At 35.7% G+C, this 25,529-nt stretch overlaps 1 protein-coding gene across 1 annotated transcript in view; it reads left to right on the top strand.

The window, feature by feature from the left end:
- The window catches only part of LOC147916861 (gastric triacylglycerol lipase-like), a 121,704-nt gene that overhangs the window by 77,662 nt on the left and 18,513 nt on the right, over positions 1 to 25,529 (top strand). Inside the window, exons 2-3 of the mRNA XM_087432958.1 lie at positions 24,984 to 25,092; positions 25,320 to 25,437. Of these exons, the coding sequence (XP_087289084.1) occupies positions 24,984 to 25,092; positions 25,320 to 25,437 (227 nt within the window). The remainder of the gene's footprint in view (positions 1 to 24,983; positions 25,093 to 25,319; positions 25,438 to 25,529) is intronic.

Here is a 25,529-nt window from a genome sequence, read left to right as displayed (position 1 = left end):
AACTTAAAGAGATTGGAAAAATTCCTAGAAACACGCAAACTAATGAAACTGACTCAAGAAGAAAGAGGAAATCTGAATAGACCTAAACAAATCTGAAAAGATTGAATTTTTTTTTTTAATGTGGAGAATAGTGGAGAGGAGATCTGGAGAGACAAGCAGAAAATATTTATCACCAATAATTTCTCTATTAGTGTTGCTGCCTACCTCTACATTTGGTTAGCCTGATGGACATAATCAGGGGGTTCTAATACCAAAGTGTCCATAGTCGGTGGCACTGCCTATGCATATAGAATTTTCAGTGGCAGATTACTCAGAACAACAGCATTTCATGGTCTTCTAGGCTCGTAGACAAGAAAGTAGCTGTAAGCACCAACTGAAAAGCTCTAATGATGCAAACATGATAACATTCTTTAGGTTGCCCCACTTAGAACTAATTTTTTTTTTTTGAGTTACTTGTCCAGCAACATTTTTGATTTATTAAAAGAAGCTAGAGTTATCTTTGCAACCAATTTTTCTTCTTTATTTTTCCCCCCACGTTTTAAGTGGAGAAGATAACATCATCTCAAAATATATAAAGTAAAAATGGTGAAAACCAGAAAGAAAAAGACAAGTCTATAATAGTGGCCACTAGGTCAAATTTCTTGATTATTCTTTCCTGGTATTATATCCTCATTAAGTTTTTGTCTGCTTGTTTTATAAATTATTTAAAAGAGTATGTATAAATAGAACTAATTTTAAAAGCATGAATTTGGAGCCAGATAGTCTCAGGATTGAATCTCTACTTCTGGTGTTTGCTAGCCATGTGAACTTGGTCTTAGACCTGTGCTGTCCAATATGGTAGTTACTAGCCATGTGTGGCTGTTTAAATTTATGTTTACATAAGCTTATATAAAATTTAAAAACATAATTAAAAATTCATTTTATAATAAAATTTTAAAAATAAGTCTTTTTATAAAGTAATAACTGCCTCACATTTAATACTTAAATAAATAAATAAATGAAATTAAGGGCCATAGACAGGCATTTGGATTCTTTTCTAAGTGTATCAGAAGCCATTAGATGTCTTAAACAAAGGGAAAATTTGATCGTAGGAGGACAAGAGATAATGGTTGTTTGGAACATGGGGAAGGAGAAATGGAAATGGAAGGAAATGAGTTACATTTGGTTGCTGATCCATAGTTTTCTCTTTCCACTTAAGAAATAGAACATCCATTCTAGAAATTATAAAAACCAATCTCCTCAAATCCCTTGTATATTCTGTAGATTAGATTACATGATACTTAAACACTGTCATTAAAACATGAATTCAAACTGGTCATTTGACATGATATAGAGAGGCAATAGTATGGCTGAAAGTGAGCGTAGGCCGATAGAAGTCCTATAGAAGATTGAGCCATATCTTGACTACAGATACAAGGAAAACAAAATCAGATTCTGTGAAGAGAATATGTCGACAGAGCATGCCATTCCCAACCACCAGAAAAAACTTAGGAATCATATCATATTCATAAGATTAAGGACAGAATATCTCCAGACAAAACAGTATTTTTGACAAGAGACATGCATGACCAAGCTTTCAAGATGGAAGCCTGCTAGCCAGTTCCTAGCAACACCGAGGATCTTTCATAACAAGGAGCCTTTCAGCACAACACCACACAGCTCTCATCAGTAACAGTTGTGTGATCATTGTTAAAGCCTAGCAGCCTCAACAGCTTAGTCAAGGAGTCTTGTGTAACAATATCGCCAGACATATCTACCGGGGATATAATACAACACAATTATGTTGCTCCTTCTGTTGTTGCTGTTGGCATTACTATAGCTACTATTTATTGAGTGTCTACTCTGTGACCTGCAATTTACTAGGAACTTTATATATATTATCTTATTTAATCCTCAGACAAGCCCTCTAGTTAAGTACTACTGTATGATGAGTTAAATTTGTGTATTACATATGTAATGCATGCATTGTATGATAAGTAAATATCTGTCTATTAGATAGAAAATTTCCATCTTTATAGAAAGTTCTATTCAACAGTGCTAGGCTAGATGCTTAAGCAAATGTTCTGTGCTAATATGATGACCACTAGCCACAATAGTTATTGAGCTCTTGAAATGTAACAAGGGCAAATATTAAGAACTGAAGAGACTGAATTAGTAATAAAACTACTCACAAAGAAAAGCACAGGCCTAAATGTGTTTAATTCTACCACACGTTCGAAGAAAAATTGATATTAATTTTTCACAAAAACTTTAAAAAACAGAAGAATAGGTCATACTTTGTGACTCATTCTATATGGCCAGTATTACCTTGATACCAAAACCAGACAAAGATATTGCAAGAAAAGAAAACTGCAGGCCAATATCTCTTAGGAATATAGATGCAAAAGCCCTCAGCAAAATACTAGCAAATTGAATCCAACAATATATAAAAAGAATTATACACCATGACCAAGTGGTATTTATTCCAGGAATGCAAGATTTGTTTAATAGTCCAGAATTAATCAGTGCAATTCACCATATTAATAGAATGAAGGACCAAACCCACATGATCCTCTCAACAGATGCAGAAAAAGCATTTGACAAAATCCATCAGCCTTGGGTGATAAAAGCGTTAAACAAACTAGGAATAGAAGTGAACTTCCTCAAACTGTTAAAGGGCATCTACAAAAAAACTCACAGCTAACATCATATGTTATGGTAAAAGATCAGGAACAAGACAAGGATGTCCACTCCAACTACTTCTATTCAACATTGAGCTGCAGTTTCTAGCTGGGGAAATCAGACAAGAAAAAGAGATAAAAGGCATCTAGATTGTAAGGGAGGAAATAAAACTATTTCTGTTTGTAGATGTTATGATCTTGCATAGAAGATCTTAAGGATTCCACAGACAAAAAACTTTTAGAACTAATAAACGAGTTCAGCAATGTTGTGGATACATGATCAATAAACAAGATTCAGTTGTATTTTTATATACTAGCAATGAACAATACAAAAATAAAATTAAATAATTTCATTTATAATAACATGAAAAGGAACAAAATATCTAGAAATAAATTTAACACAAGTAACATAAGACTTGTACATGGAAACCTATAAAACATAATTGAAAGAAATTAGAGAAGATCTAAACAAATGGAAAAATTTCAATGCTCACGGATTGGAAGATTTAATATTGCCTAACAGAATAGTGTATAAGAACACACTACTGAGTTAGTGAATCTAGAACCTGGTTTTAACTTTGTGAGTCACGAGCAGTGGTTGGACAGGTCAATTTACCTCAATTCAATGTCTTCATCTGTAAATTAGTACTTTGGACTAACTGATCTGTGTGGTCCAAAATAACTTTGATTTCTACGCTTTTATTGTCCTGGAATTGAGATCCCTTTTTTCTCCAAATCTAGAATTTTATCAGAAAAGATATCCCAATCCTTCTGATAAAATATATTAACACATCTTTTTGAACAATTTGTATGTTTGAAAACTAGCGAGTTAAAGTACACAATCCAAATAAAGAGTTAATAAACTTACCTGTAGTTTCAAGGATTCACAAATTTACCCAGGAATTCTCATCCTGAACCACATGTTTAACTAATTTCTGTGATATTCTTGACCCATGGTCTTTTGTCATACTGAAAAAACTCCAAACTTATCATTTTTAAATGTTCTTTTTTTTTCTTTTCTTCAGCTTTAGTGATGTATCACTGTATACAAAAACTGTACATAATTAATGTTTACAATTTGGTGAGTTTGGAAATATGTATACATTCGTGTTACCATCACCACAATCCAGGTAATAAACGTATCCATTGCCTCCAAAAGGTTCTCTGTCTTTTTGTTTTTGTTTTTATTGTGGGATTTTTTTTGTATGTGGTAAGAACACTTAACATGAGATGTACCCTCTTAACAAATTTTTCAGTATACAATACCTTATTGTTAACTATAGGTTATAAAGTAGATCTCTGGAACTTACTCTTCTTGTATAACTGTAACTTTATTCTTGAAGCAAGACAAGACAATAGCAGTACTTGATTGTGTTCAAATGGAGATGTCATGATATTTTGAAAACTCAGACAACATAAATTGTAAGAAGTCATAATGATAGATAGAATATAGATACAATGATCAACAGAAGCTCTAAGACAACATATATGTAAAATGGTAAAAGAACTGAAAAGAATCAATATTTTAAAAAATAAATGTTTATAAATTTTTCGCTTAGTAATTCTCAGAATCACATGACACAAATTAAAGGGAAGGGAAAATAGGATTCAATAGAAGTTTTCATTTTAATGTAATTCTCAGAATTACATGACCTAAATTAAAGGGAAGGGAAAATATGATTCAATGAAAGTTTTCATTTTAATGTAATTCTCAGAATTACATGACCTAAATTAAAGGGAAGGGAAAATATGATTCAATGAAAGTTTTCATTTTAATGTAATTCTCAGAATTTCATGACACAAATTAAAGGAAAGGGAAAACATGATTCAATGAAAGTTTTCAATGAAAATTTTCATTTTAATGTAATTCTCAGAATTACATGACACCAATTAAAGGGATGGGAAAACGTAATTCAATGGAAGTTTTCATTTTATTGCCTCAACTCGCATTCTGAAAAGCCAGCTTAGCTCCTGGCGACCCAGAAGGCTGGTATGAACAATGTTAGCTCAGTCTACTCGAACAAAAGAATAGACTAATAGAATAGACCAGGAATGATTATTTTTTAGAAATTTTATTGTTTTAGGAAAACGCGTTCTGCCTTCAAATTCAAGGCACTTGGTAATACAATATTTCCACTTTCAACATGCTGTTGTTGAAAAAATTAATATTCTTCTCTCATCAAGAAATCACATATAGAATGACCAGTTTCCTGACAGGAAGTCTGTCCTTGCTTAGCACCTCTAGGCACCTCACCTTGGCTCTGTAGGGATGGAATTTGTAGTCTTTTGCTGTGCTGTAGCTTTTTTGTGTCTTATGGGTATAATATTATAAACTATGTGTTCAAACTCCAGCTTTAAGTTAAATTTCCAGTAAGGTTTACTTTAAAACAGAGTACTCCCACAGACCTTTGTTTAAAGAGTGGTCGCAAAAAAAGTGTGCAATCAAATCCTTGGTATTTTATGTGGCAAGATCAACTTTTTTCTACATGCAATTAATCTACAGGGCTTAAATATAGTATGTATATGTCAAAATATCATGGTTTCATATGTATTTTCCTATTTCAGTATTCTAGTCAGGCATGTTAATTCTGGTCACAATATTCTCTACTCTTTAAGTAACTGGAGAACATGATACACACCGGGCAATAAACCTGAAGGATGCCAAAGTTTTATACCTACCACTCAATCTTCTCCTCCTTTTGGTCCCACCCCTATCCAAGCAACCAGAAGGATGAAGACAATAGATTGTACACATGAGCTTGCTTCTTTGTATTGTATAAAGGTCAACTAGGTATTTCCAGACTTTCTAGATGTTGTTGATCTGGTAATAAATGAAATTTAATTTTGATATGCATTCCATTATTACTGTGTTAGCTGTTAGAACATTTTTTGTGTCAAATGTGACAGAAACCTCAGAGGCCAGGTACCACCACATGCTAAAGTAAAGAGCTAAACTATCTTTGCAGGGCATGCTAACTAATGTATAAACCAGGTCTGACACTATTGGTAGTCACTCTTCTCCAGTTTAGAGACAAATGGGGGGTCAAAGATTTGAGAGTCTAGCCTTTGGATTTCTTTGCCTGGAGCAAAGGAAGCACAGCAAAAGGTACTGATGAGTGTTCAGTTTTTCATTTGTTTAATCTGAAATTTAACTTGTGTTTGATGTGAGGTAGAGATCTAATTTTATTTTTCTTATGTTGATAACTAATTATCAATCTTGCATCTATTGAATGGCATAGACTTTCTCACTGGTTGATGCCATCTCTGATATGTATCAGATATATCAATAGCTTGTCTGATCCCATTGGCCTCATTGTTTATCCCTGTGATGATAATGTACTGTTCAAATTATTGGGGTATTAAAATAAATCTCGACATCTGGTACATTGGAACTCCCATTTTCTTCTTTCTTTTCAAAATTCTCTTATGTATTCTTGACTCTTTGCTTTTGAATTAAAAGTTGAATTCTTTTCAAATTTTATAAAAAATATTGTTGGGTATTTTTTGAGATATATACATAGATCAGTTTGCAGAGAATTGACATTTTCAGGACATTGAGCCTTCTCATAAACATTGTATTCTTCACTTGTCATTCAGTTCTTTTAGGGTCTATCAGAAATGTCTCTCTTTTTTTATACCGTTCTTATATATCTTTTGTATAATTGTCCATGGAATTATTATTGTTTTTCTTGCCATTGGAAATAATATTATTTAAAAATACATCCTCTACATATTTTTGTTTGTGTTTAGAATGTGATTTATTTTGTGTAATCTCATATTTACCAAGTTTGCTGAACTTACAGGTGCTAAGAAGTATCGGTAAATCCTCTTGAGACTTGTGTTAAAAAAAATCATAGTTTGGCAAATAGACAGTTGTTCCTTTTTTTAAAATCCTATAGCTCTTATTCTATTTTCTGTCTTTACTGTGAAAAACTTCTCATATAATGTTGAAAAACATTGTTGGTAAAACTTTTCTGTCTGTTCTTTACTTTAAATAGAATGTTTCCTAAACTTCACGATTAAGTATCATGTTTACCTGAATTATTTGGTAGATATACTTTATCAACTTAAGGAGAATCTCTTTTTATACTCTTTATACTTTTATTGTCCTTAGTGTAAAAGAAAACAGAGAACCACATGAACAAAAGAAAAGTTTGATAAATTACTATAAGGTAAACACTCTTGCAAAACCACCTAAATCAGAAATAGAATATTGGCTGATACCCCAGAACCTTCTCCAAGAGCCTCATCCCGTCTCAACCTCCTCTCTTCCCCTAAAAGTAATCACTATACTGGCTTTATAGTAATCATTTCCTTAGATTTCTTAGATTTTTCACCCAAATGTATATGACTATATTTTAGTTTAGTCTTGTCCGTTTTTTAACTTGTTATGGGATTTAATTAATTTTTTCACCCAGTGTACATCTCTAGACTCTAGTTTAGTCTTGTCCATTTTTTAAACTTGTGAGATTTAAATCTCCTTTACTCTACAGAATTCTCTTTTCATCCCTTTCTTCTTTTTTTTTTTTTTTAAAGATTTTATTTATTTATTTCCCCCCCCCCCAAAGCCCCAGTAGATAGTTGTATGTCATAGCTGCACATCCTTCTAGTTGCTGTATGTGGGATGCGGCCTCAGCATGGCCGGAGAAGCGGTGCGCGCCCGGGATCCGAACCCGGGCCGCCAGCATCGGAGGGCGCGCACTTAACCGCTAAGCCACAGGGCCGGCCCTCATCCCTTTCTTCTTACAATTTGTCTGCCGAAAATCTTGGGGCATTTGACCTGGAGAGTTTCTCACAATCTGGATTTCCTTGAATGCATAATCATGATACAGTTCAATATGTTCTTCTAACCTTTGTATTTCTTGCAATTTGCCAGATATATCCAGAGGCTTCATCAGACCCAGGTTTAATTCTTGGGAAGAATATATATAATGTGTAATTCATTCATTGAAAACACATTAATGTCTAGCTGTTTCATCTTTAATACTTAGTGCCTAGATCAATAAATTTATTGGTAGTGGGGGTTACAAAACAGTGATATTCTAATTCTAGCATTTCTTTTTCACTTATCAGTTGGAAATTGTTAATAAAGAGATTCTTTCCATCATTTATTTTTAGGTCACCCAGTCCAGTTGTGCAGGTATAGGAAAGGAAACACAGGCTTGATTCAATCCCTTTTTTTAGCAGTTAGCAAGATAATTGTTCCCCTATTATAATTTTAAAATGGCCAATTTGTTATTGCTTTTGTTTTATATTATTATGAACTCTTGAATTAAAAGTTATCAGTAGATTTTAATAAATTGCTGTTATTATTTTTTGAAGCTCAAATCTTCCTGTCTTTGGCCAGTAAGAGCATCTTCAATTTGGCTTTTGACAGACTCTATATAGTCTTCCTACCAATTGGGCATGACAAGATATACCAGGCTCATCTTGTACATTTAACACCACAGATATATAATCAGCTGTTTCTCCAACAATATAATATTATAACATATTAACATATATAATAAACATCTAATAACATGTATGTATGTGTTTGTGTGTACATGCAATGAGCATACTTAATGTCCAGATTGTGGTCTTGAAATACCAATTCCCATTAAAGAAGCCAGAACATAACTACATGAGTTATACAGATTTTTCTATACAAAATTCAGGATTACATATGTTTTTACTTAAACACTTTGGTGTTATATCTATATCTCCTTTCTTTTACATTGAAAATTTTCATTATCAAGAACACAAGGGTTGATAGAATATCCCACAATTAATCATTTACTTTATCCTATTTGTATTACACATACAGTAGTCTTAGAATAACAATTGCTGAGAATAAATGATTTTCATGTATGGTTCGTCCACCCCACCATTTTTAATGGTTTCAATCTATCTACATTGTCTTATGCGGCCACATCATATTAAACTGTCTCCTGTTTATTTGTAATTTAGACTTAATTCTAAAATTAACTATATTATATTTCTATGTTATAGATCCATCAATACAGTTAAAAACATGATGTTTTATGCAATTTCTTTTTATTTTATTTTTTTCTTGAGGAAGATTAGCCCTGGGCTAACATCTGTTGCCAATATTCCTCTTTTTTGCTTGAGGAAGATTAGCCCTGAGCTGATATCTGTGCCAATCTTCCTCCACTTTATATGTGGGTTGCCACCACAGCATGGCTGACGAGTGGTGTAGGTCCGCGCCTGGGATCCAAACCCGCAAACCTGGGCCGCCAAAGCAGAGCATGCCGAACTTTTAATGCCTATGCCACAGGCCTGGCCCTGCAATTGATTTTTAAATTAGCTAAGAGAAGTAAGAAGAAGAAATGAGCATCTATACCGTCTTTCATAATTACATAATCACCTTTATATTCTAATCTTGTGGGTTTGAATTTTCACCTTTGTTTACTTGCTTTCAAGCTAAAGAACTTACTTTAGTATTTCTTGCAATGTGGGTCTGCTAGCCACAAATTCTTCAGTTTTTCTTTATTTAGCAGTGTCTTCATTTCATCTTCATTTTTAAAAGATAGCCTTCCTGAATGTAAGATTCTTGGTTGATAGTTATTTTCTTTCAAGACCTTGAATATGCCTGCCCACCGCCTTTAGCTTCAACGGTTTCTGATAAGTCAGCTGTTAATCTTGTTGGGGATTCCCTTATGTGATGAGTCACTTTCCTCTTGCTGCTTTCAAGACTTTTTCCTTTCCTTTGGCTTTTAGAAATTTTATTATGATGTTTCTGAATATGTACACCCATCCTAACTTCTAATATTTACCTCTTTCTAGCTGTCGTTCATTTTTTTAAGTGTATGGAGTATTTAAGGAATAGACAGCATATAAAAATATTCGTATAAAAGGGAATGAATATACCTTACCATTCAAAGTCAAAGTTATACTATGTCACAGACCTAAGTGGATTTTACAAAATATTCATGCAAATAGCCATCATTTTCTCTACTCACAAATATTAGGACTTGGGGAAAAATTTAGGCAATATTATTTATTAGCTAATTAAGGTAGAAAAAGGGGAAAATAGAAATTGATGTATTTAAATATTTATATTATTATTAATTTAAATATAGGACAGAAATTGGACAAATGAATATAATACTAATTAGAAACATATTGGGAATCATTTGGGTATCTAGTCAAGGAAGACGTCAAGCAGGAATTACAGATATTTTATATAAATGCATTCTGATATGTGCATGTGTGTGTGTGTATACAAATATATCTATAATGACATCACTTGGGATGAAATAAGTTACTCTATCTCTGAAACCAAAATTTGAAAGAATTAATAAAATACAGTAATTTTCTACAGTTTAAATATTGAAATTTATATAATGCTAACAAAGAGGTGAGGGAAAAGAGCACTCTCATACATTTTTGGTATGTGGGTAAATGCTAGTATAATGTTAGGAAAACAGTTTTATATAATTTACTTAAATTTTAAACTAAATATTTTTGATCTCACAATTTTAATTCTAGATATTTACTACAAAAATACATGAAAATTTGAAGGAGGGTAGAAAGACAGATATCAATCTCAATGTCCATCAATGGAAGAATAGTTATATATTAATAATTTATATGTATATTTATACTACGATATAAAACTAGGTAGTTAAAAATGTAGGCTTTTTGGGGCTGGCCCGGTGGCGCAAGCGGTTGGGTGCGCGCGCTCCGCTGCGGCGGCCCGGGGTTCACTGGTTCGGATCCCGGGCGCGCACCGACGCACTGCTTTGGCGAGCCATGCTGTGGCGGCGACCCATATAAAGTGGAGGAGGATGGGCACGGATGTTAGCCCAGGGCCGTCTTCCTCGGCAAAAAAAGAGGAGGATTGGCGGATGTTAGCACAGGGCTGATCTCCTCACAAAAAAAAAAAAAAAAAAAATGTAGGTTTTTATTACATACAATATCCAAAAACATATTTTCATATGAAAAGTCCAAATTAATGAAAACTAAGCAAAAATATTCCAATTTATATATCAAAAACTGTATGTACTAATGTGTACCTAAAAGTAAGAAAAGAGATACAGTTAGCTGTTAGAGCTAATTACCTTTAGAGAGAGAGTGAAGCTTCCTCTCACTACGGAATTTGATTGCAATAGTTTTTTTGCACAAAAAGAAGGCTCATGTTTTTGTTTTATAATCTCCTTAAATTTTTATAAATGTTTAATGAATTTTTGAAAATAATATGTTTGATAATTATAGGCACAGAATTTATGATCAATCTTGCTGTTTATTTGGTTACATACTCTTGTATCTCTATTGATTTTATTTTGTCAGCTTGATGTATCCACCCATTTATGAAGTACCTGGATTAAAATCTTCAACTCTAACAATGAATTACTCTGATTGAATCTCGCTATTTCTAGAATCTTTACAAATTCTAGACAGGAGATGTTTCTCTCTCTGCAAATATTCCATTTCAATGCTTGATTGCGCTCTGTGAAGCCTCGTCAGGAGGGACTTTTTAGACCTGACAAGCTATGGGCCAGAAGGGAGAACTTTCAAGGTAAAATGAAAACTGAATCACATTTAGTCAATATTCAGAACTCCTGTATTTATTTTAACCATAACTTACTTTATCACACTATCAATTTTCTACTTAGCTGTGGAATGTACGGTTAAAATCTGAATTTTCTGGTGCATCCCATTTAATCCCCTATAACTACGAGTTAGGAACCTTACAACATGAATATTAAGCTGCATCATACAATGATAACTTCACTGAGGGCATCTTCATCTCTATTCTGAAGCTTTAAAAACATTAGAACTTGACCCACCACTTTCAGAGGATTTTCAACACTGATCTAGTGGCAATGACAAAGATCTAGAATTATTGCTCATTGTCTTCTAACTGATTTCCCGTGGTAATTTGAGCAACCTGTTCTCCTCTCCTGCTTCTTATTTTTCACCTGCAAATCTTATTTTTTTTTCCCCTGTGGGTCACTCCTGCACTCTAATAGCTTGGAAAAGGGGAAGGATATCCAAGTCTTTTATCCTGGGATTCTTGACTCAGTGAGAGGAGCTCAAGCCTATGGGATCATCTGCTGCTTTGTTGTTAGTGTATAGAAATGCAACTGATTTTTGTATGTTGATTTTGTATCTTGCACCTTTACCATATTCATTTATTATTTCTAAAAGTTTTTTGGTGGATTTATTATTTCAAAAAATTTTTGGTGGATTCTTTAGGGTTTTCTGTATATAAAATCATGTCATCTGAAAATGGTGACAGTTTCACTTTTTCTCATTCAATTTGGATCCCTTTTATTTCTTTTTCTTGCCTGATTGCTCTGGCTAGGACTTCCAATACTAGGTTAAATAGGAGTGGTAAAAGTGGGCATCCTTGTCTTGTTCCTCTACTTAGAGGGATAGTTTTCAGTTTTTCACCATTGAGGATGATATTGGCTGCAGGTTTTTCATATATGGCCTGAGATACTTTCCTTCTATACCCATTTTATTCAGAGTTTTTATCATAAATGCATACTGTATCTTGTCAAATGCCTCCTCTGTATCTATTTAGATTATCTTGCGATTTTTATTCTTCACTTTGTTAATGTGGTGAGTCATGTTGATTGATTTGTGGATGCTGAACCATCCCTGCATCCCTGGAATAAATCTCACTTGAACATGATGTATTGTTGAATTCAATTTGCTAGTATTTTGTTGAGGATTTTTGCCTTGATGTTCATCAGTGATATTGGCCTGCAATTTTCTTTTTTGTGTTATTCTTCTCTGGTTTTGGTATCAGGGTAATTTTGGCTTTATAAAATGAGTTAGGAAGCTTCCCCTCCTCTTCAATTTTTTGGAAGAGTTTGAGAAGGATAGGCATTAAATCTTCTTTGAATGTTTGGTAGAATTCACCAGGGAAGCCATCTGGTCCTGGACTTTTATTTTTAGGGAGGCTTTTGATTACTGTTTCAATCTCCTTACTGGCAATTGGTCTATTCAAATTCTCTATTTCTTCTTGGTCCAGTTTTGGAAGATTATATGATTCTAAGAATTTATCCGTTTCTTCTAGATTATCCAATTTGTTGGTATATAGATTTTAGTAATATTATCTTATAATCTTTTGTATTTCTGAGGAGTCCATTGTAATTTCTCTTCTTTCATTTCTGATTTTATTTATTTGAACCTTCTCTCTTTTTTTTATTGGTGAGTCTAGTTAAAGGCTTGTCAATCGTGTTTATCTTTTCAAAGAACCAGTTCTTGGTTTAATTGATTTTTTTTTTTTAGTCTCTATTTAATTTATTTCTGCTCTGATTTTTATTATTTTTATTATTTCCCTGATTTGGGGCTTTGTTTGTTCTTCTTTTTCCAATTCCTTTACGCGCACTGTTAGATTGTTTATTTGGATTTTTCTTGTTTATTGAGGTAAGCCTGTATTGCTACAAACTTCCCTCTTAGAAGTGCTTTTGCTGTACTCCATAAATTCTGGCATGTCATATTTTCATTTTCCTCCAGGTATTTTTTCATTTCTCCTTTGATTTCTTCATTGACCCAATCATTGTTCAGCAGCATTTTGCTTAATCTACACATATTTGTTGCTTTTTTTTTTTTTTTTTTGCTGCGAACATTCTTTATTTGTTTATTGCAGTAACATTGGTTTATGACATTGTAAAAATTTCAGGTGTACATCATTGTACTTCTATTTCTGCATAGGTTACATCATGTGTACCGAATTATCCCTTTCACCCTCCTCCCTCCCCACTTCCCCTCTGGTAACCACCAATCCAATCTCTGTCCCTATGTGTTTGTTTATTGTTGTTATTATCTACTACTTAATGAAGGAAATCATACGGTATTTGACCTTCTCCCTCTGACTTACTTCACTTTGCATTATACCCTCAATGTCCATCCATGTTGTCACAAATGGCTGGATTTCATCGTTTCTTATGGCTGAGTAGTATTCCATTGTGTATATATACCACATCTTCTTTATCCATTCGTCCCTTGATGGGCACTTAGGTTGCTTCCAAGTCTTGGCTATTGTGAATAACGCTGCAATGAACACAGGGGTGCATGTGCCTTTACAAATTGGTGTTTTCAAGTTCTTTGGATAAATACCCAACAGTGGAATAGCTGGATCATATGGTAGTTCTATCCTTGATTTTTTGAGGAATCTCCATACTGTTTTCCATAGTGGCTGCACCAGTTTGCACTCCCACCAGCAGTGTATGAGAGTTCCCTTCTCTCCATATCCTCTCCAACACATGTTGTTTCCTGTCTTGTTAATTATAGCCATTCTGACTGGCGTATTTGTTGCTTTTCTGATTTTCTTCGTATAGTTGATTTCTCGTTTCATATCATTGTTTTCAGAAAAGATGCTTAGTATTATTTCAATCTTCTTAAGTGTATTGAGACTTGTTTTGTGGCCTAATATGTGATCAATCCTGGAGAATGTTCCATGTGCATTTGAAAACAATGTGTATTCTTTGGTTTTTGGATGGAAGATTCTATATATATCTACTAAGTCCATCTGGTCTAGTGCATCATTTAAGGTCAATGTTTCCTTATTGATCTTCTGTTTGGATGATCTATCCATTGGTGGAACTGGAGGGTTAAAGTCCCCTACTATTATTGTGTTACTGTCTATTTCTCCTTTTTTTGTCTGTTAATAATTGCTTTATATATTTAGGTGCTCCTATGTTGGGTGCATAGATAGTCACATGTGTTACATCCTCTTGTTGTATTGTTCCCTTAATCATTATGTAGTGCCCGTCTTTGTCTCTTACTACAGTTTTTGTTTTAAAGTCTATTCTGTCTGATATAAGTATTGCAACCACATCTTTCTTTTCATTGCCATTTGCATGGTGTATCTTTTTCCATTCCTTCACTTTCAGTTTGTGAGTGTCTTCAGGTCTGAAGTGTGCCTCTTGTATGCAGCATATATATGGGTCTTGTTTTTTTATCCAATCAGCCACCCTTTACCTTTTGATTGCAGCATTTAGTACATTGATATTTAAAGTAGCTATTAATAAGTGTGTACTTACTGCCATTTTGTTACTTTTTTTTCTGGGTGTTTTAGTAGTTCTTCTCTGTTCTTTCTCCTTATCTTGCTCTCTTCCCTTGTGGTTTGATAGCTTTCTTTAGCATTATTTTTGGGTTCTTTTCTGTTAGCTTTTTGTGTATTTATTTTAGGTTTCCGGTTTGTGATTACCACAAGGTTCATATATAATAACTTACGTATATAGCAATCTATTTTAAGTTGATCTCTTTAGTTTGACCTATTCCTAAAAGCTCTACTCTTTTACTCCCCTCCTCCCACATTTTATATTTTTGATATCATATCTAACCTCTTTTTTGTGTGTTTGTATCCATTACCCTCTTATCATGGAAGTTGATAATTTTTTCCTATTTATGGTCTTCTCTTTCCTCTTAAATAATTCCCTTTAGCATTTCTTGTAGGACTGCTTTCTTGGTGATAAACTCCTTTAATTTTTGCTTGTCTGGGAAACTCTTTATCTCTCCTTCCATTCTGAATGATAACTTTGTCATGTAAAGTATTCTTGGCTGTAGCTTTTTTCCTTTTAGTACTTTAAATATATCGTGCCACTCTCTTCTAGCCTGTAAGGTTTCTTCTAAGAAGTCAACTGATAGCCTTATGGGGTTTCCTTTGTATGTAACTTGTTGCCTTTCTCTTTCAGCTTTTAGGATTCTCTCTTTATCTTTAATTCTGGACATTTTAATTATTATGTGTCTTGATGTGGACCTCTTTGGGATTATCGTTTTTGGTGCTCTCTGTTCTTCCTGTACCTGGACGTTTGTTTCCTTCCTTAGCTTGGGGAAGTTTTTGGCTATTATTTCTTCAAATACAGTCTCTGCCCTTTTGTCTCTCTCTTCTCTTTCTGGGACACCTATAAAATGGATGTTAGTGTGCTTGATATTGTCCCAGAGGTCCCTTAGACTGTCCTCACTATTTTTAATTCTTTTTTCTTTTATCTATTCAGCTTGGGTGATTTCCTCTAGTCTTTCTTCCAGCTCACTGATCCATTCTTCTGTATCATCTACTCTGCTTTTGAATCCCTCTCGTGAATTTTTCGTGTCCAATGTTGTATTCTTCATTTCTGATTGATTCTCTTTTATATTTTCCTTTTATTTGTTGATGTTCTCACTGAGTTCATCCATTCTTCTCCCAAGATCAGTGAGCATCCTTATGACTCCTTGTTTGAACTCTTTGTTAGGTAGATTGTTCATTTCTGTTTCATTTGATTCTTTTTCTGGGGTTTCATCCTGTTCCCTTACTTAGAATATATTCCTTTGCTTCCTCATTTTGCTTCTTTCTCTGTGCTTGTATCTATGTATTAGGTAGGTCAGCTATGTCTCCTGACCTTGGAGAGGTGACCTTATGTAAGTGATGCTTTATGAGGCCCAGCAGTGTGCTCCTCTCTCATCACCAGTTCCAAATGTTCTAGGAGTGATTCCCGTGTGGGCTATGTGTGTCCTTCTGTTGTGGCAGGATTGTTCTTGCTGTAGGTGTCCAGGGAGGCTGAGCAGTCCCCCTGGCCAGCTGGTTGTAGTGCTCAGCTCTGTGTGGTTGTTGTGGATCCTTCAGTCTCTTTATTGAGTATGGGGAGCCCCAGCACAGTTGGCTGCAAGGTCTAATAGCACATTCCTGCTGCATTTTTTCTGTGGAGGGAGTAGGTCCCCAGCATGGCTGATTGTTAAGCTCAGGGGCTTACAATTGCTATAGGCCTCCAGCCTATAAGGCCCTTGTCAGCTCTTTGAGGATGGCAGCTGGATGTGGCTGGCCTCAGGCATGGGAGCACCCAATTGTTTCAGGCTTTAGAAAGTGGGGCTGATCCCCTATGTGGCTATTTGAGAAGCACAAATCTTCTGCGCCTGGCAATCTCCACTGCCCACAGGGCCACTCACACCATCAACACAGTTCTGCCCCATGCAAGTGCTCCAACTCCCTGAAGTGGACCTAGTCACTCGATGGCAGAGGCCCCACACACTCCACCCACTCGTCGTGCACACCCTGCCCCACAGAGTTGTACCCACTCACTAGGCTGCAGAGAATCCAGGCACCTAGCCTATGCAGGCCCACAAGCTGCCCAAGGGCTTGTTGTTGGCTGGGGCTCATCCATAGGGCAGGCTGCTTGCCTTGACTGAGCCTGATTAAATCTGTGCTCTAATGGATGGGGCAGACCCTGGGCTAGCAGGCCAGGGGAGAATTCCAATGGCGTCTGCCAGCGTCTGTGTCAGCACGCCTGCACCAGGTCACAAAAATGGCTGCTGCCAATGTCTCAGTCCCTGGAGAGGTCTCACCTCTCACCGAGATGCACCCAGAGCCTATCAAGTGAGTCTCTTTAAACCAAAGGACTGTGCCCCTTTCTTTCTGGTGATTTTAGTTTGCTTTCCAAAATGGGTAAATTTGTGCATGTGCCCTTTAGGAGCTGGCTTTAATTTCTTTTTGTCCCAGCTTTTCTGGGGCTATTCCCCATTGTTGTTAGTAGCCAGCAAAGCCAGATATTATGACACTTGTCTTGGTTTTTCAGGGTGCAAAAAATGCTTATAATGGCAATGCTCCCTGGCTCAGGTGCCCTGCTCCTCCAGGGAAGGCTGCCTACCTTTGGATTGCTCCCATGCAGCCACGATGCTCTGAAGGTTGTAAAGGTGGCTTTTTTTCCCCTCCAGAAGGGAATTTCTGCCTCTTCCCCCTCAGTCAGGGCTGTCATTTGCTGCAGGAGTTCCTCTCTTTCAGTTCTCTCTCAGGGGTAATTGTTCCAAGAAGAGTTGTAAGTCTGTTGTGACCGTGGGAGGAGGTGAATTCAGTCTGCCTACATGAACATCTTGACTTCCTCTGCTGCCACTGGGTTCTTGTGAGGGTCAAATGAGATGGTATGGTAATAGGCTTCATAAATTAAAAGTGATACATAAATAATGTGGCATTTATTGCAAACTTGGTTTTAGATCTGTCTATACAATCCAATGAGAAGAATAAAATACAAAATAATATATTTTTTAAAAACCTATTTTTGTCAATTCACTCTTAATTTGTATTTTACAGTATTCAGTGGAGGGGTAGAGGACTCCATGGAAAGGCGTCAGGGCCAGGAGAGTGTGAGTCAAGCATTCATGGGAGGGGCAACCTGGGATGCAATGTAGAAAGCCAAGCAATGTGAAGAAAGCATCTGTAAAGACATGTGGTCCAGCAAGAGGAGTTATAGCCCAGTAGGGATGAAGAGTTCTTCAAACCATCTATTTGTCTCAGTTGTAATACTGGTGATGTGAGGCAGGTGTCCATGCACAATGGTAGGGTGAGAGCTTGCAGAGAAGATTGTAGTTAGCATTAGTCTCTAGTAGCTGCAGGCTTAGATGGGTGTTTCTAGGTCAGAATTTTTCATGAATTTTCAGTCAAGATGTTGGCCAGGGATTTAGTCATCTAAAGGCTTGCCTGGCACTGGAGGATATGATTCTAAATTCAATTATTGTTGTTGGAAAGAATCCCCAGGTTCTTGTCTAGTGGCATTTCCATAGAATTTTTCACAGTATGGTTGGTGGCTTTTCCTAAGCAAATGATCAGACAGAGAGAGACTAAGACAGAAGCCAAAGTGTCTGTTATAACCTCTCAAAAAGTGACATATTATCACCTCTGCCATATCCTTTTGGTCACACAGACCAACTCTGTTACAGTGGGGGAGAAGACTACGCCACGGTGTTTATACCAGGAAGTAGAGATTGGGGATTATTCAAGAGTCATCCTGGAGGCTGACTACCCCAGATACAGTCTCAGATTGCAGCATAGATCTAGGAAAATGTTAGCCAAGTCAGAGCAAATACTGCCATTAGAGGAGTCCTGCCTTGAACAGAAGTGGGCCAGCTCTAGTGCTGCATTTGGGGAAATTTGTTATGGAGAGATAGACAACCTACTTCAATGCTTGATCTTCTTTCTTTCCTTCTCTCATTTAACACATGTCAGACCTGCATCAAAATCTGAAAGCTCTCCCTGCCTACTCTTGCTCTCTCTTCTTTAAATTCCACAGGCATTTTCCCCAACAAATCTCTTGCACTTATAGTTCTTGATGTATGTTTCCCTGAAGACTCAAACTAACATATATATAAAGCCAAAATGGACAGAACAACAAGGAGAGATAGATAAATCCACATCATGGTGGGATGCAGTAAACAGATGTTTTAAGTTAAGTAGTAGAACAAGCAGATAAAAAATAAGTAAGAATATAGATCTGAATGGCATTATTATCAAATATCTTGTATTTGATATAAGGAGAATGTTCCACAAAACAACTGCAGATCATGTATTTTTTTCCCTGCACACATGGAACTTTTATAAATCTTAGTCATGTGTTGGTCTATAAAGCATGCCTCAATAAATTTCAAAAGATTAAAATCAGGCACAAAATATGCTCTAACCCAAGGGAATTTAGCTAAATTTTATTAACAAAAAGATAACTAGAATAGCTCTACATATTTGGAAATTAAATGATGCATATTTGTAGTCTTTTTTAGTAACATCTGTGTTGAGATATAATTCATGTGCTATATAATTCATCCAGTGAATGAGTACAGTTAAATGGATTTTAGTATATTCACAGATTTGTGCAACCATCACCACAATCAATTTTAGAACATTTTCATTATTACATAAAGAAAACTCACACCCCATAACTGTGGCCTGGTCTCTCTCTCTCTGTCTCTGTCTCTGTCTCTGTCTCTGTCTCTGTCTCTCTCTCTCTCTCTCTTTCTCTCCCTCTCCCTCTTTCTCTTCTTGGTCTCTCTATGTGGCCTGTTGGAGCTTCCTTACAGTAGGACAGGCTCAGGGTGGTTGAACTTCTTACTTGGAGTCTCAAGGATCTGCAAGACAAGGTGGGAGATTTTAATCATTTTAAAGGCTTGGCCCAAATTGGCATAACTATTTCTGTTGTATTCTACTGGTCAAAACAATCACAGACAATCCCACATTCAAGAGAACTGGAAATAGACTCCATCTCCTAATGAAAAGATCTTCAAATAATTTGTGACCATTTTTAATTTGCCACACTCATCATCTGAAGTGATATTTGTTGGTTGTCTAGTTGTTGTTGTGATGGTGGTAGTTTTTGTTTCTTGCAATGTGATTCATTTTTCATGGACACCTCTATCAAATTTTTTAATGAGCACCTTTTCATACCTGTTGGGCATGTGTATGTCTTCTTTGGAAAAATGTCTATCAACATCCTCTCCCCATTTTTTAATTGGATTGTTTGTTTTCTTGTTGTTGAGTTGTATGAGTTCTTTATATATTTCAGATATTAACCCCTTATCAGATATATGATTTGCAAACATTTTCTCCCATTCATAGGATGACTTTTCATTTTGTTGATGATTTCCTTTGCTGTATAGAAGCTTTCTAGTCTGATGGAGAGGCACTCGTTTAGATTTGCTTTTAATGCTTATGCTTCTCATGTCAAATCCAAAAAGTCATCTCCAACACCAGTGTCAAGGAGCTTACCACCTAATGTTTTCCTCTAGGAATTTTATGGTTTTAGGTTTTACATTCAAGTCTTTAATCCATTTTGGGTTAATTTTTGTGCATGGTGTAAGACAGTAATCCAGTTTCATTCTTTTGCATGAGGCTGTTGAATTCTCCCAACATCGGTTATTGAAGAGACTTGTCCTTTCCCCATTGTATATTATTGATTTCTTTGTCATAAATTAGTTGACCATATATATTCATGGGTTTATTTCTTGGCTCTCTATTCTGTTCCATTGATCTATGTGTCTGTTTTTATGCCAATAGCATGCTATTTGGATTACTATAGCTTTGTAATAGAGTTTGAAATCAAGAATTGTGATGCCTCCTACTTTGTTTTTTCTCAAGATTGCTTTGGCTATTTGTGGTCTTTTGTGGTTCCACAAAAATATTAGGGTTGTTCTATTTCTGTGAAAAATGCCATTGGAATTTTGATAGGGATTGCATTGAATCTGTATGTTGCTTTGAGTAGTATGGATATTTTAACAACACTAATTCTTCCAATGCACCAGTATGAAATATCTTTCCATTTATTTGTATTTTCTTTAATTTCTTTCATCAATGTCTTATAGTTTTCAGTGTACAGGTCTTTCACCTCCTAGGTTAAATTTACTCCTAAGTATTTTATTATTTTTGATGCAATTGTAAATGGGACTGTTTTCTTAATTTCCCTTTCTGATAGTTCATTATTAGTGTGTAGATATGCAACAGATTTTTGTATATTGATTTTTCATCCTGCAATTTGACTGAATTTGTTTATTAGTTCTAACAGTTTTTTGATTGAGTCTTAAAGGTTTTCCATGTATAATATCATGTCATCTGCAAATGTTGACAATTTTACTTCTTCCTTTCTTATTTGGATGACTTTTTCTTTCTTCACTCCACAGAATGACTCTGAGATTTATCTGTGTAGTTACATGTAATAGCAGTTTGCTCATTTGTGTTACTGCCTAGTATTCCATTGTATGCATATGATACATTTTGTTTACCAGGCTCTCTTGATTATAGTAACTTTACAGTAACTTGATTAAGTATTGAAACCAGGGAGAAGTCCTCCAACTTGTTCTTCTTTCTTAAATTTTCTTTGAATAACCTAGGTCCATTGCTTTCCATATAAATTTTGTCATAGGCTTGTGAACTTCTACCAAAAAGTCTACTGAAATTTTTACTGTGATTGCATTGAATATATAGAAAAATATGAGGAAAACTGACATCTTAACAATACTGACTGAGGTCAGCATGAAGTTGGTGTAAGATGTGCCTCCTTTTTGTCCCCTTTTTGAACAACTAAAAAGGAACATCCCTCTATAAATAAAAATACCTCTGTGGGAGTTGTGGGATCCAGCACCATATGCCAAAGGACCTGGGAGAAGTCTCACCCACCTGTGCATCTGACAATAGGCAGACACAGCTCCATAGGGCTACAGAACTAGCAGGAGCTGGTGCACCTGCCCCAACCCCTATCAGCCACAGTTGGGGAAAACCTGGGGAATGCTGACTGGGGCAGACACTCACAGACGAGAAAGACTTTGTATAAGTTCACACATTCGGAAGAGAGATTGCAGCACATCTCTTGGAGAAAAAAAAAGATATGTTTGAACACATTGGAGAGGGTAAGACCAACTTTGCCAGTTCTGCCCCTGTATTGTACCATACACTTAAAATTTCGTTGAGAATATAGAACTTATGTTGTGTTTTTACCACAATAAAAATTTCAGTAAATAAATAAAACTTCATTTTGTTCACATATGCAAGATTTGGTATAAGTCATTTTATAACTCTAGCTCCAACAACAATCAAAAGCTTTTGATAAATTTTTTTTCCCCCAAATATTGAAAACTATTCCAGTGGGTCATGCTCATTGTATCAAGACAAATACTCATCTTCACAAGTTAAAGTGCTCCTACACAAGTGCTGGGGGAAAACTTGATGATAGCTAGAGTCTGGAACACTCAGAGAATGAGGATGTGAGGAGGCAGAATAAGGATGTGGGCAGAGAGTGAGGATGTGTGAAGATGTGGGGAGGCAGAGATTCAGCAGCTGACAAATCAAAGAGAACGAACCTCTGAGGATATTTTGCAACCTCATCCTATCAAGAGTTGGGTTTATGCAATTCTTGACTTGCCAATTGGCAAATATAAGAGTTCTCTGGAAATGTAACTACTGTACATTTTTAGGAAAGGTCACCCAAAATACACACGTGTACACCATATATATATATATAGGGAGAGTAGGAAAAGGAGAATTACATTTTTCCTTTACCTTCCAGAAAGCAGAAAGCATTTACGTTTGGTGACAGTGAGTATGACTCTGCATTATAAAGATTATTTACTATACTTCAAAATTAATATATTTATATGTGACGTTTATTTCTATCTTAGGTAAAGTATAATTCTCCATTAAAATTTACAACTTTGATTATATTGTATATAAAGATTTTTTTGTAGGAAGTTTCTTCTCTCTTTTTCTACTTTTTAGGGTCTTGATTTCAGGGAATTTGAAAAAAAAGGAATAAGATAAGTAATGCCCTGAATGTGTAACAGGAGAAGACCACATTGCCACTGGGGTCTATCTCCTTAGCCATGTACTTTCTAACTTGAAATGAAATCTGAGTGATTCTCGAATCAATATCGATGGAATTGCACTCTAATCAGAATATGGGAAATGTCAAAGAGTTTGAAAACATTCATTATTTATTAACAATGTATGTGCAGTCTTTTGGAAAATTCATTTATTTTAGTAATTCAAATAACATTAATGGAATGCATGTGGTGTTTATAGTTATCAAACAAGGCTAGATTGGCAGTGTTGACCAGATTAAGTGCCTCACACTTCACATATTCTAGTATCATATGAGCTTTTATTCTCTTCTGCTCTCCCCTTCTCACTCCTACTTGTCGCCTTCTCTTCAGCTTTCTCTTCTAGTCAAAGTGTGAGGGCTTTGAATTGATAGTCTTTGGTCAAAACAAAAGACACTAATTTTGGTTCTTTAGGGCAAGTCTTAAGGAGCCTCTGATGAGATTCATACAGCTAGTGAGAATGAATTTTATTATTTAATTGTTGATGAAAAGATCAAGGAGAGACAGGTGGCTTCTTAGGAATAGTTGGGTCAGTTATTTTTAATTTCATTTTATCTATTCTTTAGAAGGCATGGAGCTATTACAGAGACATTGGATTTGAAAAGTGCTACTAATAATATAATTAATTTTCATTTATTGAGCAGCAAATGCCTAGGGAGCCAGGGACTGAGCAAGATGTTCTATTACTTATTATCTTGTTACCCAGTCATCCTTCTATTTAACTAGGTCTAAAGCTTCAGCTTACCTATGGGATTTTAAGGGCAAGCACATAGGCCCTGAGTAGACCAGAAGTAGAAGGGACTGAGAAGTGCCTGGGCAGGAGAGGTAAGAAAGCAAGTAGAAGGAGCTGTTACTGCTGAAGGATCACTAGGTTGTTAGCACCTTGAAGGCAGAGAACATTCCATTCCTTTATGTATCCCTCAGGCAAAATTTTTTGTTGTTGAATGAGTGTGTCAAGGTTAGAGCTGAAGATTGCAGCCGTGGAAACTATAGGATAGTTTGGATGTAGGGGTTTCACGTAGAGAGTAGAGGAAGCTAAAAGTCTACAACTTTGAAAAAATTAGGGGGCTGGAAATGGGAGACGTGAAGTATTTCCAAGGTGGTGTTGAAAGTGGGCATAGTGTTAGTGCAGGCATCCCTTAGGAAAAACATATACTAGGGAAAAGGGAAGACTTGGTGTAGATCTTTGCACTAGGAATGGAGAGGAATCAGGACACCTATAATTTTGAAATAGAGCAGTGGTCACTGATTAAGCAGTATGCATGTACAGTGAGTGAACAAAAGAGCTATTTAATAGGACATCTTTGAATCTAGACATTTTAAAGCAATAATACAAAACTTTCCCTCTATTGTAAATCTTTGAATAACATTTTCTCTGCCTTTTTGAGGTAATTAGAGGAAGTTATCACATACAAAACAGACAGTGAATAATGCACTGCCTTGTTTTATTCACAATTTCAATAAAGAAGATCAGTCCAAGTGTTAATTTTCTTTCCCTTTCCTGATACATGGTGTATCAGTTTCCTAGAACTGTTGTAACAAAGTACCACAAACTGGGTGGCTAAAATAACCAAAGATTATAACAGTTCTGGAAGCTAGAAGTCTGAAATCAAAGTGTTTGAAGAGCCACGCTCCCGCTGAAACCTCCCTCCTTTGCCTCTTCCTAACTTCTAGTGGTTTACCAGCAATCTCTGCCACTCCTTGGCTTGCAGCTGCCTAGTTCCAATCTCTGCCTTCATCATCACCTGGCATTCTCCCTGTGTATCTCTGTCTTCACATGACCGTCTTCTCATAAGGACACCAGTCATATAGGATTATGGGCTCATCCTACTCCAGTATTACTTCATCTTAATTTACATAATTTTAATTTAACTTAATCTGCAATAACCCTCTTTCCAAATGCAGTGACATTCTGAGGTACTGGAGATTAGGATCTCAACATATTTTTTTTGGCAGGGGGCGGACACAATTCAACCCACAACAGATAGTAAATGGCAGCTCTGACATCCTGTCTACAAGTGTAGGTTGATAGATAAAAGGACTTTTGGAGAAATAGAATCACGTACACAACTGAAAAGAAATGACCAGAATAACAGAAGTGTTGTAAAACCATCTAATAAAAAAGACAATAAGACACAGGGAGAACCAGAGGATGAGGTGACAAACGGAAAATCTGTGAAGCAAATAGCAAGGCAGCCAATAACATGACTTTACTTTTTAACATTGCTGCATTATGCTAATAATTTTTCCCCCTGGTAGGTTCAAAATGTGGTGGCTACTTACAACAGTGTGCTTGATCCAGATGTTTGGAAATACATTTTGTTTATTTGGAAAAAAACCTGTGAACCCTGAAGCCAATATGAACATTGTAAGTTACTCTTATCACTAATTAAAAAAAAAAAAAAAAGAAATGCTTCTAAAGACTTTGGCACTTTAACTTTCATTCACTCTTTTAATATCTTTTATTCTTAAAATCTGAAAGTGCTCTTTACATAGTATATGTTACTCCAACCAAGGAGATATTCTACTTTAAGAACAGAAAAATGGCCAAGTGAACTCATGAAGCTGATAATGTTTTGTCTTTTCTCCATTCAGAGTCAGATGATTTCCTACTGGGGTTACCCACATGAAATGCATGAAGTTATAACTGCAGATGGTTACATCCTTCCACTCTACCGAATTCCTCATGGGAAGAATGATGCTAATCGTCTAGGTAAGATTGGAAAGAGGGGAAAAAATGAAACTCGCAAGTCCTGAATCAAATACATTCTAGTCAAATACCTTCTAATCAGAGAAGATGAGATT

This window comes from Ceratotherium simum, chromosome 6, assembly GCF_057802395.1.
Source record: "Ceratotherium simum simum isolate JZ-2026a chromosome 6, ASM5780239v1, whole genome shotgun sequence".
NCBI lineage: Eukaryota > Metazoa > Chordata > Mammalia > Perissodactyla > Rhinocerotidae > Ceratotherium > Ceratotherium simum.
The sequence above is the reverse complement of the archived record's forward strand: the minus strand, read 5'-3'. Positions and strand labels throughout refer to the sequence as shown.